The sequence below is a fragment of the Corvus hawaiiensis genome, chromosome 3, assembly GCF_020740725.1.
Source record: "Corvus hawaiiensis isolate bCorHaw1 chromosome 3, bCorHaw1.pri.cur, whole genome shotgun sequence".
NCBI classification, from domain to species: Eukaryota; Metazoa; Chordata; class Aves; order Passeriformes; family Corvidae; genus Corvus; species Corvus hawaiiensis.
This window is the reverse complement of record NC_063215.1, coordinates 120,492,531-120,506,624: the sequence shown is the minus strand read 5'-3', so window position 1 is coordinate 120,506,624 and position 14,094 is coordinate 120,492,531. Positions and strand designations below refer to the sequence as shown.

Here is a 14,094-nt window from a genome sequence, read left to right as displayed (position 1 = left end):
TGGATGACTGGAATCTCATGCTCAGCTCGGGTTGCTCAGCATTCCCGAGGCCGGCAGGGCTGTGGGAATGCAGGGATGTCCCAGTTTTGCGTGTCCTCACCAGCGTGAGCACCTGGCAGCCGTGCGCGTCCAGCTCCGATGGACACAGGGTGCTGTGGCTTTTTCCATGAGGAAAAGCTGGGAGTTTGCTCCTTTTCAAGGAAGGAAAGCAATTTGTCATCCTTAAAACAGAATTGCGTGGGGGTTTTTAGGAGTTCCTAGAATTTCAAAGTGCAGAAAGGGCCTGGCTCGTGGGGAAGAGCCGATGATGTGGCTTTGGTGGGCCTGGGCTGTGACCACCTTGGGCTGGGCCATGGCCATCGTGGGCTGTGGCCAACCTGAGTTTGGTGGGCCTGTGACCACCTTGGGCTTGGCATGACCAGCAGGCCACAACTGCCTTTGTCGTGGCTGTGAACACCTTGGACTTGGCCATGGCCACCCTGAACTGGGCCATGGCCAACTCGGGCCGCAGCCACGTTGGCCTTGGCCAACCGGAACCGCGACCACCTTGGATTTGGCCATGGCCAGCGTAGGCTGTGGCCAACCTGAGCCTGGCCATGGCCAAGCTGGGCCAGGAGCACTTTCAGGGTGGCCATGACCCCCTTGGAGCTGGCCATGGCCAACCTGGCCCTGGCACGTGCCGAGGGCAGATCCCGCTGGAGGGGCAGCATTTCCCTTTCCATTGTGTCTCCAAGGTCACCAAGTTTGGGCAGGTCACAAGCTCCTCCCAACCTGAGTCACAGCAGGGTCTTGTCCCAGGTGTGACAGCTCATCTGGACACATCCATGGGCTTCCAAATTCCAACAGGACCCAGAGCCATCGGGAGAGTGGGGCCAGCAGCTGCCACAGGCTCGGCTGGGCAATAAGACCTTTTTTTGTGAGTTAAAGAAGCCCCCAAAATAGCACCTGAAACCAATAAACTTCCCTTTCAGGACTTCTGTAATTTGAAACACACTCAAGAACAAAAAAAAGAAAAAAAAAAATCCAGAATTTTTTTTAGGTTGTTTATCAAGTAGGACTTGGGGGTTTGTTTTTAAATCCCTTTCAGGTGGTGACTGCTGAGGAGTAAGTGGAGGGATAGGAAGGGCTGGAGGGCCAAATGGGATGGAGGGCCAAGGCAGAAGGAAGGTGGGATGGGAATTTTTAGGAGCAGCTTTAAAATGATAAAACAAAAAAACTGCCATGTGAAATAATAAAAGAGAAAACGTAGTGATGCTCCAGAATAAAATCAAAATAATGTTCACCAATGCATTAAATAATAAAACAGAAATAAAACAAGGCACAGATGATAAAATAAACCCCAAAACTTCAATATTGGTGAAAACCAGCTGGGGACAAGGAAAGCATGGAAGGTGCCCATCAGCTGGGCTTGAGCCCACAACCACATAAATGTGGGGAAAAGCAAAAAAATTCCAAGAAATCCCCAAATAACTCCTGGCTGGAGCAGCTTTTGGGATTGGGAACACTCAAGGCAGCACCCGACAAAGCCAATTCATTCAAGAGCTGCATTTTGGGTGGCCTGGAGCATCTTGGAGCTGCAGGGTACCAAAATGGAGAGGGAAACACCAAAATGGAGAGGGAAACACCAAAATGGAGAGGGAAACACCAAAATGGAGAGGGAAACACCATGTCTGGAGGGAGAATGGGTGAAAAATGGGGAAAATTGGTGATAAAGCAACAAATATCCTCTTCTCCTTGAGAGCCTCAACCCCCCCCCCCCCCCAAAAAAAAAAACCCCCAGCACTCAGGACAAATAGTTGAAAGTTTTTATTCATATAAAACTCATATTAAGAACATAAAAGATTCTTAACAAAACCAAAAAACAACCCCCAAAAAAACAAGGCTCTTGCGATTATTTACAGCAGTATTGCACAAGTAAAGTGGCAATTACCCTGTCCAAAATTCATCAGTGCAAAACACAAGGAAGGCAGGGAAATTGCAGTCAAAAATGCTACATACGCTGGGTCCTGCGACACGATTTAGTGATTCACGGGATGGCTGCTCCAGGAAAACCTGGCTGGAGCAATCCCGGGGGGTGGAGGAGCCAAATTCCCACTGAATTTCACTAATGCTGAAGTCTTTGATGTGCCTAAATCACTCATGGGAAATGGGGGACTTAGGCACTTGGAGCAAAAAGAAGATTAAAATCTCGTTATCCACACCACGATGGCTTTGGAAGGGGATCCAACACTTCTGGCAGGGAGGAAACCAAATCTTCACAGGAACTTAAATAAGCAGGAAATAAATATACAACATTTCTACAAGTTACAGCATTAAACAGTAGAGTGCATTAATTACACAGGGGGGGGGAAAAAAACCAAAACCAGAAATAGGACCTACAGTATTTACCGATTCAACTCTAAAAAAGTGTAGGATAAAAAACAGGATTTTTTTTTTTTTTAATTTTTTGTAGGTTTTTTTTAAAGTATTTCTAAGCTGTACAAAACTTACAGGAGAGAAAGGAGAGGGAATACATTGCACACAGATATTTGGCTCAGATGATGAAAATAATACGGTGCTCTACTCTAATAAATATTTGGGTATTTACAGTTTGGTGGAAAAGAGGAGAAGTGAGAATGGGATCAATCTGGTTTCCAAGGAAAACTCTTCATCCTTTTGGTGCAACACAGAGCACAGGCTACACTTAAAAATGACCCAGAGCAGGCAGCCAACATGGCTAAAAGGAACATAAATCCCTATTTTATATCATTCTTCTGTTCTGAGGCTTTTCTGGGGGCTTTTCCCCACTAAGCCTCACAACTCCACAGGAATGCTGCTTTTTGGGGTTCCTTTTCCTATGACTTTTGGCTGGGAACTCCTCCTGTGGAGAAGGCCCTGGGAGACTTTGCCAATACCTTGAATTTTTTTTCCTTAAAATGAATCTGGTTTTTGTCTCCATGGGAGGATGGGGTAAAGTGCTCTTTGGTGATTCTTTGGTGTACTCCAAGGGACACATTCTGGGATGCCAAAAGTTGGGAGATCCCAAAGCACCATTTCAGCAAGGATGGAACTCAACTGGGAGAAAAAAAAACCTTGCTGGGTTTCCCCCGCTCTGCTGCCGAGTTTTATCCGTTTAATTTTCATTTTGCCAGTGGAATTCCATGGAGGCTCCCATGGGAAATCCCTGGGGGCAGCCTACAGTAAAAAAGGGCTGGCTGGGGCAGCACGGCGAGCCAAAGCCAGAGGCAAATCCCAAGGGATGAGGAGCAGGATCTACCCTGGCCAAGCTCCCTCATTATTTGAACCACTCGCTCTCCACCAGTGCAAAGGTTCCCCCCAAAGGGTTCCAAAATGCCCTTCCCAAAACATTCCCTGCTCCTGCAACCGCTGCTCACCGTGCACCTCCAAGGAAAAAAAGGGAATAAAATTGGCAACCGAGGTTAAAACTCCCTCCGTGATCCTCCTGGAGCAGGAGGGGAGGCCCCGCTCTGACCCGCCAGGCACAGCTGTGCAGAGAGGTCCCACTGGGGTCTGTCCATCGTTAATTAACACTAATTATCATCCATGGCACTCAGCAGCTTCTCCCAGCAGGAGGAACCACGCCGGGGGGGGCTCGGGATGGGGTTTTCCTCCTTTTCTTTTCCTATGGTGCTGGTGAGATGAGAAACAAGCCCGTGGCTTTGGGGAGCACCTGCACCAGCCTGAGGGCAGGGGGATGGTTGTGCATAGATATGGGATGGCCGGAGCAGCCGATCCCCGGAAACATCCGCCAGGAGGCAATGGGAACAGCCCCGTATCCACGGCTCCGGGGGAAAGGGGAGAGGCCCTGGGCCATGGAGCACCTGGGAAGTTCTCTGGGAGGACACAGAGCAGTCACATCCCCACGGAATGTCCTGGATGGATCCATGTCAGGCTGGCATCCTTCCATCTGCATCCGGGTGCTCATCCCCGTCCAAACACGGAGAGGATCCCAGGAAAACACAATCTTGGAAACCTCTTTTGACAGCCACGACTCACAGCAGGTCCTGCTGCCGTCGCCTCCGGCTGCGGCGTTCCAGGAGCTGCTCCCTGCCTCCAGAATGGTTTATTGCTGGGTTACTCAGTCCCCCTCATCTGATATCAGACACTACAGAAGCATTTTCACACTTTTATAGAAAGAATTTCTTTTAAAAAAGGCAACCTGGTGGTTTGGGGTTTGGTTGGTTGGTTGTGATGGTTTGGACCCTGGAGTTCGACAGCGAAGTCTTGAAATTCAGAGTGGATCAAAAAAATAGAGATATCAAAACCCAAAAAAAAAAAAAAAAAAAAAAAAAAAAAAAAATCAGCAGGAAATAGGCTGATTTGCATGATGCAAATGAAGTTGGATTTGGGGTAGCATTAGGTATTTACAGGTAAGAGAAGTGCTGATTAAATCCCTCTGCCCTTTTTCCAGCCCGGAGACAAAGGGAGAGGCGAGGAATCCGAGTCTCTGCAAGGCAAACTCTGGCGGCTCTGCCCTTCAGCTGGCTCAGGTTTCCCTCTTTCCCGCTGTGGGGCTCATCCCACAGGATTCCAGGAAGGATGACAAAACATTATTCCACATTTTCTCTGAGACTCTTCCGGGAAAAACAGGCTAGAAAATGAATAAAAAGAGTGGAGAGAAACACCGAGGAAACACCACTCTGCCATAAAACGCCACGGTCGGAAAGGGATGTCCACCCTCATCCTGCCACGTGTCCTGGGGGAGAGGCAGGGTGGGAGCCCCACATCCATCCATGTGTCCGTCCTTCCCGGGCTTTCCCAGTGAGGAATTCAGTCCTGGTGGCTCGGGATGCGCCCGGCGCTCACTGGAGCCTCCAGATGAGGCGGATGATGTAACGCAGCAGGCGCAGGATCACGACCTGGGGGTTTCCCACCTGGTGATCCAAGAAACCCTGAAAGGGAGGGAGAAAAACAAAAAAAAAAAACAAAAAAAAAAAAAGAAAAGAAGAGGAAAACCAAAGTGGTGACTTTAATTCCCAGCAGGCAGCCCCATCCCGTGCTATGAACACCTGGAAAATATTCCAGAGGCACCAAGTGAAGTGTTTAACAAAGATTGAGAATAAACCCCACAACCTTTCATGTTTCAAGTCTTTTTTGGGCTTGGTGCTGCCCTCTCCCATCCATGCTGGCCTTGAGCATGGATTTTGGGATCGGGTGGCACTGCTACAGGGATGTCGCGTGCACTTGGCACAGGAATTGTGCAATGCTGCCAGGAGATTGGAAAACAAGGGGCAGCCAGTCCTGCTGGGACAGTCAGGGGGGTTAAAAACCACAGGGTGGGAGGAAAAAATTCCAAACAAACTAAAAATATCCCTCAGTGAGAAGAGCAGCAGGTTCTCCTCTGCCATCCTGACCCTCAACGTGGCGGAGAACACGGGAAAAGCAAATAAAAGCATCATGAGGCTTAGAGAAGGAGGGAAGAGAAATGCCAAAATCAGGCTTTCTGGAATAAAGAGGTATAAAAATAACTGGGGAGTTGAAACAAGACATTCAAGGTTGGACATCAGGAGGAATTGCTCCATGGAAAAGGTTGTTAAACACTGGAAGGGGCTGCCCAGGGAGGGGGTGGAGTCCCCATTCCTGGAGGTATCCAAGGAATGACTGGATGTAGCACTCGGTGACAAGGTGGGGATGGGTCACAGGTTGGACTCGGAGGAATTTTCCAACTTCTGGGATTCTGGGATTCTGGGATTTCCACTTTGCAGCTAGCAGAGCTTGGGCCTCGTGACAGCAGCCAAGGGATGCCCCCTCTTCCAGGAAAAGCCCTGGACCCACAAGCCTTGTTGGGCCAAGGAGCAGCTGGATGGCGAATTGCCCAATTTCCTGGTGTCTTGTCCGAGAAGTGGTCCCGGGGGGAGGCCACGCCCTGGGGAACGTGACTGGGAACGCGCCAGGGAACACCGGGACCCGTCCGACAGCCCCAACCTGCCTGGCGAGTGCGGCTCTGGCAGGGCTGCAGTTCCCCATTTCTAACCTCGGGCTGAAAGGGCAAACCCCAGAGCCAGGCGGGGCCGGCAGGCACGAGTCCTTCCACCTTCCCCTCCGGAGCAGCTGCCAGGGGGAAAAGGGACCTTTCCGCAAACCGCCTCAGGCACGATACTTAAACAATGGCCTAAAAGCGCTGAAATTTCCCCAGATCTGGCTGCAAGGAGGGAGAATTTGTCACATGCTGACTGCACCAGGTACAAAGTGTTTTAAGGGTCACGCATGACGTCCCCTGCTTGTGTCACCTGAGCAGACAGGACGTGTCCTCCGCGTTCCGCTCCTCGCCCCGGGCCAGCCCCGGGTTGGAAGTGCGTCTGCAGTGCTGGGAACAGCCTCGTGCAAACCTGGGGGATGCTCCCTGCACCTCATCCTGCTGCTGCCTGGGAAATGACCCTATTCCCATTAAATTCACCCCCTTATCCACCTCAGGTTTGTAGGGAGCAGCATGGTGTGCCCAGAGATTTCCAGCACCAAAGGAGCTGGGATACCGCTAGAAGGACATTCCTGCTCCTCACAAAGTGCTCCAAATTTAAGGCACTGCTCTGGGAGGCAGGGAGGAGATGGGAGAAGGGATGAGGGTGGTCGGGCACTGAACAGGCTCCCCAGGGAATGGTCACAGGCCCAAGGCTGCCAGAGCTCCAGGAATGTATGGAAAACGCTCTCGGGCGTGGGATTGTTGGGCCAGGAGTTGGATTTGGATGATCCTTGTGGGTCCCTTCCAGCTCAGGATATCCCATGATGTGGCACTCTGCATTTCCTCCTGCTCTTCTAGATCTGCCTGCTACTACCCGGTGCCTCCAGCTTTCTGGACAGCCTGATCCCCCCCTTTCATTGGAAAGATGTCCTTTCATCCCAAAAAGCAGCCACTTTGCATCACAAGGGATCAGCCTGGATGGGGGAGGTCGGAAGATGCACATTTTGGATTCTGGATTCAGGATATCAGCTTATCACCATTTTGTTGCAGGTCAGGAATGCCAGAGCGTTTGGATAGAGTGCAGCAGGTGGAGATGATGAGGAAAAAGCAGGATCATGGCAGCTTGACCCCCATTTTGCAGGAAAGCCAACCCTGGGAGCAGTGAGGAAACACTGCAGGAGCAATTTGGGAGCCAAAGAGGATGGATAAGGATCCGGCAGCCGGCATTCCATCACCAACACTGCTCCTGGCTCCTCTTCCCACGGACGAGCCCGAGGGGAGGGAGCAGAATCCACAAGCAGGGACACGCAGCCGTCGGCAACACTCGGCAGCCGAGTCACCCGCAAGCTCCTCTTGCTTCACCCCCTGGGCTGGGCTGCCTTGGGATTGGGCTTTTCCTTGGCATTACTACATCAACTTGGGCTGCAACACCCCAAGGTGAGCGAGTTCATGGGCTTATAAAAACTCTTTCAAAACAGTTTTAGCAAGAGAAATAAGTTCTGGGACCGAGTCTCTTCTCTGCAGCAGCCGGGATTTGGGAGCTGGGCTAGGAATCCCACTGAATGCTTCCTTAAAAGCGACAGTGCCAGGCATCGCATCCCCCAAAACCACCCCCAAATTTTCCCTGCCTCTTCCTTTTTAAAAGTTTCCTCATCACCACCAGGTCCAGGCCCAACCCAACGCTTCTGCCTCAAAAACCTCGTGCAAACCTGGTGCCCCAAGGGCTCCAGCCCCAATTTCAAGGTTATTTTTCATTGATTTAAAGGTTAATTTTCATTGACTTGAGGCCGCCGCCGCCGCTGATTTGCCTGGTCTAGGCCCACCCGCGCAGCCTTTTCTCCGTCTGAGTGAACAAAACGCTCACCGCAGAGAGAGTTTCCAGAGATGATTCAGCCTTTCCCTTTGAGAGAAATGGGAAGTGAAGAGGGGAAAGTTACCCTGCGTGGACAATAGGAGGCATTGAACTCGTCCCCGATGCGCCGCAGCTCCTGCGCGATCCAGATTTCCGGCTGCACCTCTTCGGCCGGAGAGTGGGATTGCCACCGGGAAGCTGCGTGGGATGAAACGGGAGAGTTGGAAACCCAGGAACAAGAACAAATTGTAGAGAACTTACTCCACAAAACTCTGTAGTAACCCATCTTGCCACTGTACTCCTATTTTTTATTACTATTATATTTTAATTCCCTTAAATCCAGGCGGCGCATGTGGGGACTCACGGTATACAATGTACAGGCTTTTATTCCTCATTCTTTCCATATTACTATTATTACTACTAGGCTTTTATTTATTCCTTTTTTTACTGTAGGCTTCCCAAAGGAGCATCTACAAACTTTGGTCCCTCTTAAAGAGGGATAAAAGCCAAGATGCCACTCTCCAATTTCCTTCCCTCGCCAAACCTCCTCTTCCTCCTCTTCTTTCTTTCCTTCAGCAGCAACTCCTTCCCTAACCTTAAAATCCCTCTGCCTGGATATTATCATCCAGTTCTAACATGTCTTCCCCAAATCATCCTCAAGTGCCCAACAAGGAAAACCAATGGGTTTGTCACAGGGAGGAGAAAGCCACAGCTGGATTTGTGTGCGGAGAACCCACACTTCCAGCAAATCCAAGTGCTGGCTTGAAAGAGAAAAGAAGGAGTTAATGTATTAATTATACTGCAGGATACATAATTATTTACATCTCCATCTTAAAAAGTTATTAAACGTGATAAATCCTCCAAATAGCCAGGGAATAAAAAAGGAGACAGGACCACGTACGGTACCAGCACCGCCTCATCCCCCTCCCACGAAGTGCAGGATGTGAGCAGGAATTACAGCCTTAAGGAATATTAAAAAAAAAACAACCAACAAACAAAAATCCAATGAAAATAAATTTTAAAAAATAAAAATAAAGCAACCCCACACAACCCAAAAAAAAAAAAAAAATTACTGCACAAAACAAAGCAGTGTTTTGGCACGACAGCTTCAGAGGAATCACAAGGGAACAGGAATAGCTTCCAATCTTCCAAATATTCAAAGGCTTAGTGGGGCAGTAAAAAAAAAAAAAAAAAAAAGAAGAAGAAGAAATTAAATAAAAGCCTGGCTCCAACCTGACTGGAAAATGCATTTCCGAGCCAAGGCAGCGCTGCTTGGCCGGAGGATGTGTTTTGTTTTCACGCTGTAGTAGCGCAGGAGCAGCGCCCGCCGCCTGCCCCGAGCGCTTCTCCTCCCGCCGGTGAATGAACCACGCGCGGCGCTCGCGGTCCTCCCTCCCTCCCTCCGCCCCGGCTCCTCCGGGAAGCCAAACGGGATTCGGCCGGGGCGGAGCGACCTTCCCAAATCCCACCGCCGCCGTCAGCGGGGCCGGCCCAGCCAGGGAAACAAAAACACGCGGCGAGCCGGGGCAGGAAGAGGCGAGGAGCGCCGGGGACGTGAGGAGAACCACGCGGGGGAGCGGCGCTGCTCCTGCTCCATCCTTTCCCCCTGCTCCATCTTTTCCCCCTGCTCCATCCTTCCTTCTGCCCCGGCATCGCGCCCACGGGGCTCCTCCGCCCGAGAGACTCGGGCTGGGCTCGGTGGCTGAGAGCGAAATCGGGCTGAGGTTTTCAGAAAACTTTCTGCGGCGCTGCCGAGCGGCGGCGGCGAAAGGGGCCAGTCATAACTGGTCCCCAAACCAGTCACAGGCGCTTTCGGGGGCGGGGGGACACAGTCATAGCGCGAGCCGGCGCCCGTCACCGTGGGTGACACGGCTGCACCGGGCACGGGGACAGCCCGGGGCCACCAGCACCCCCGGGATGCCGCGTCTGGCTCCAGCCCGTGGGATGCTCCAGCATGGAACTGCTGCAGTTCCGGCTCGGAAGGGCAAAAAAACCAACCCCAAATTGCAACTTCAGCTCCTGCGTTGGTTATCCAACCCCCCTGAAGGAAATCTTGGAGAGCCGAGAGAAAACAGCAGCGATTCCAAAACAAGAGCATCAGGATATCACCACCAGATTCCCAGCTCAAGGTCTTCCCCTTAAATCCAACTATTTGCACAGGGAGAATCTCCTTTGCAAGCAACAGGAGGTTCATGCTGCTTCTCTCCCCATGAGAATGCGCACCGGGAAAACCCATTCACAGCGCAGCTGCTCCAGACACATTCCCAAAATCTGCATGCAAACAAACACACGCCTTCACACCGAAAATTCAACGGAAGGAAAGGAACCTCTCCCACGGAGAGACACAAAATACCAGGCACAGAGTCACCCAACACCCCTCCACAAAGGGTGAGTTTGTCTTGGGTGACTTACACCCCCAGCTGGGAATTCCCCATCTCTGCCAACCTCTTTCCCCAAAAGCAGGATCAGCCTCTTCCTCCAGCACAACCAAATCAACTCACCCCTGCTCCTCTCCTTCCCATCCCCAAAATCATCTTCCTGGATATGCCAGGCTGGCACTGCAACCCTTGCTCCCTCCCATCCCAGAGCATCCCCTCGCTGCTTTTGTCTCATTTCCCAAAAAAAAACGGCTTTGGAGGCAGCTGGGTGTGCCCCCTCAGCTGTCAGGAAGGCAAAACAGCCCAAAGCATCACTTCCCAAAATATCCACACCAACAACTCTTCCTTACACAACCCAAGGCATTCCCAAGGGCTGCCTCCACATTTTCTGCCCTCAAGGAAACCTTTGGGGAAGGTTTTATGGGATTTAGAGAAGGACTTTTGAGGCAGAGCATGAGTTTTCCATGCTGGAGCAGCCTTGGAGCAGTTCCCCACTGCCCATGGGAGAGGCCGGGAGCATCCGTCGCTCCTGGTCGCAGGAAGCACCTGTTTATTTTAGTAATAATAATTATTATTATTGCTTATGCTTCCGAGAGAAACTCTCCACCTCGCAGCCTCTGCTCACAACAGATAAAATCAGTGGGTAAAAGCACAACAAAAATAGCCCCTTTGCTTCCTTCCCAAGGGACTGACCCACTTCCATGCGGAAAACTTCATGGCACACCTCCAGCAGGACACTGCCAAGGCACAGGGATTGAGGAGGAGGTGTGCAGGGCAAAGCCATGGGTACTTCCCAAGGAGAGCTGCATGGGAAGTCACAGCCTGGGAGCTGCAGGCCTGGATGGGGATAGAACAGCTCTTGAGGCTCCATGTTCCCAGCTCAATCAATCCGGGAGTATCCAGGGATCCTGGTTAAACAGTGCTGAGGATTTTCCATTTGCTTATAGTTGTTTAGGATGATGTCCCTAGCAACACTCACAGAGCAAAGGCACCAATAAAACAGCTGATGAGAATACAGGAATTTGGGGGAAAAAAAAAAAAAACCCACAGGGAAAACTTCAATCTCTCCATGGAAAAAAGAAACCGAAGTCTCGGCTCTCCCGGCAAGGAATTCCGGGAGCATCCCTGCCTGCCCGTGCCAGGGCGAGGTTGTGAAACTTGAATTAAGCTGTAATTACTGCAATAATGTCACAAAATCTTTCCTGAGGGCACGTTACAGCCAGGCCTCCGCAGCCAGAGCCACAGCCCGGAGCCGGGAGGGAGCAAAAACACCACCAACCAAAAAAGATGGTGTTTAGATCCCAGAAAGCTTGGAGCTGGTGTTTGTTATCCCCATGCCACGCTCCAACCATGCCCTGGTGGAAGCTAAAAGGTGGAAGTTCAAAGGTTTCCTCCAATTAGAGCAAATTCATCAGGAGAGGGGAATGCTGGACATGCAGGCAGCTCCCGCGGGCAGGTTTTCCCTGCTGGAGAGGCTTCACCTGGCAAAGCCACTCGTAAACACGCCCCCGCCCGCCTGCAGGCCGCTTCCCAGCGGGATTTCGGGATGCATGACCCCAGCACCTCCGCCACTGAGCGATGAGAGAGCCGGCAGCGACGCACGAGCCAGGAGCCACTTGCTTGGCAAAACAGGCTTGGACGAGCAAGCCCTGAGTAGGAAGCTGGACTCAACAACTCCGTCTCCTCCTCCCCTGGCAGCGACTGACCGAGCCCGGAAAAGAATAAACATCATAGTAATAAAAACCCCGGCGCTGGACGCGCGGGAGTTCCCCGGCGCTCTGTTTGCTCGGCGGGCCCGGCCAGCTTCCACAAATCCCAGAGCGCCGGGAGAGCCTCCAGCCTGCGGCACGGCCGGCTCGGGTGCTCCCAAAATCCACAGGGGGGGATGCGGGAGGTGCTGCTGCAGGTGCCTCACATGGCTACCTGCGTTTTCCAGCATTCCAAGGGACGCCGAGGCAGAGAGCAGGACCCCTCATGCACCTACCATCCCCCAGCACTGTGCGCTCGCAGCTTTACACACCCCTCCTGCATTCATACCTGCACACAAACCCCCGGCACTTCACACACCCCCACGAGAATCCGTGTTTTCCACGGCGCTGAGGAAAGCCAAGCCAGGTGAGGAGGAGAAGGCAAGGAAAGCCAAGCCAGCTGAGGGGTGGGAAAACCACTCCGGCACTTTCAACCTACCCTTACACTGTGTATTCACCCTCTACATATCTCCCCCGGCACTCTGCTCTCACACCTTCACACGCCCCCACGAGAACTCGTGTTTTCCATGGTTCTGAGAAAAGCCAAGCCAAGCGAGGAGGGGGAGCGAGGGCAGCCAAGCCAGGTGAGGAGGGGGAGGCGAGGGCAGCCGAACCTGGCGGGGAGGAGAGGCGAGGAAGAGGAGGAGAAGGAGGATGGGGAGCCGCGCCCCAGAGCTTACCCATGGCGCTGAGGCAGTGGCTGAGCGCCTGGCACGGCGGGCTGGGGGTCTGCGTGGCCTTATCGCAGCCCAGGGGCGCGGGGCTCCGCTCGGCGTCGAACGAGAAGTACCCGCTGGAGGAGCGCGGCAGCAGCGGCGACCTCCGCACGAAGATGAAGAGCGGCGAGCGGGTGGCGAAGGGGCCGGGGCTGGCGGGCGGGCCCCGCGCCGCGGCGGCCGCGGCCACCGGGCCGGCCCCGGGCAGGGCGGCGGGAGCGCCGGGGCGCAGCTGCGCGCCCGGGCCCGGCCCCTCCGCCGCCGGCAGCCGCCCGCCCTCGCCGTCGCGTCGCGCCTTCACCTCGGGGGGCTGCTTGGCCATCGGGGCTGCCTGCGGGGAGCGGAGCGCGGTGAGCGGCCGAGCGCGCCGGGGCCGGCCCGGCCCCCGCCCCATTGTTCTGCCGAGCCCGAGCGCACCCCCGCCCCGGCCCCAGCCCCGGCCCGCGCCCCCGCCCCCACCCCCGCCCCGCGCCCCCGGCCCCGCTCACGGTGCTGCCGCCGCTGAAGCGGCCCCAGCCGCGGCTGCGCTCGGGTGTGCGCGGGAGCGGCCCCAGCCCGCTCCGCCCCGTGTTTACAGCCCCAGCACCGCCCCGGCCTCCCCCGGCCCGGCACCGCCCCGGCCACGGCACCGCCCCGGCCTCGGCACCGCCCCGGGCCAGCCACGGCACCGCCCCGCTCCGCCCCGGCCCCAGCCCCCGCCCCGCCCGCGGGGAGCGTCCTGGCGCGGCACAGGGAGGCACCGGGGCACGGCACAGCGTTACACACACCGGGGCACGGCCTTACACACACACCGGGGCACGGCACAGCCTCACACACACACACACCGGGGCACGGCACAGCCTTACACACACCGGGGCACAGCCTTACACACACATCGGGGCACGGCACAGCCTCACACACACACACACCGGGGCACGGCACAGCCTTACACACACCGGGGCACAGCCTCACACACACACACATCGGGGCACGGCACAGCCTTACACACACCGGGGCACAGCCTTACACACACATCGGGGCACGGCACAGCCTTACACACACCGGGGCACGGCACAGCCTTGCACACACACCGGGGCACAGCCTTACACACACATCGGGGCACGGCACAGCCTTACACACACACACACACGTGCACTCCCAGCCTTGTACACACACACCCCCACACACAAACACACCCCAGAGTGCTGTGTACTGATACCTCTACCCTTCCCTCCCTGCACCATGCACTCGCACCTTACACACACAATACACACCCCCCTGGGTTCACACACCCCTACACACACCCCAAGTACTGCGGGTGCTCCCCTTACCTGCACACCCCTTACACACCCCAGGCACGCCTTGTTACACCCCCATGTACGCACACACTTCACACCCACGTGCTTGCTCTTCACACACACTTTACACACACCTTGCCCACGCACACCCCTGCTCCAGGGCACCTCCTGCACCCCACAAATCCCCCACGGCCCTTCCCGCTGCACCCCTTGCACACACACAG

At 54.2% G+C, this 14,094-nt stretch overlaps 2 protein-coding genes across 10 annotated transcripts in view; one reads left to right on the top strand and one right to left on the bottom strand.

Moving 5' to 3' along the window:
• Nucleotides 1-14,094, top strand: part of LOC125323244 — a 56,737-nt gene that overhangs the window by 6,869 nt on the left and 35,774 nt on the right. The gene's annotated exons all lie outside the window — the stretch shown is intronic.
• Nucleotides 1,792-13,153, bottom strand: BCL2L11 (BCL2 like 11). Its single transcript, XM_048298088.1, has 4 exons — nt 13,082-13,153; nt 12,558-12,924; nt 7,837-7,949; nt 1,792-4,892 (listed from the first exon to the last, which is right to left on the bottom strand). Exons 2-4 carry the CDS (start codon nt 12,913-12,915, stop codon nt 4,803-4,805), a joined length of 561 nt encoding a protein of 186 aa, XP_048154045.1. The 5' UTR covers nt 12,916-12,924; nt 13,082-13,153; the 3' UTR covers nt 1,792-4,802.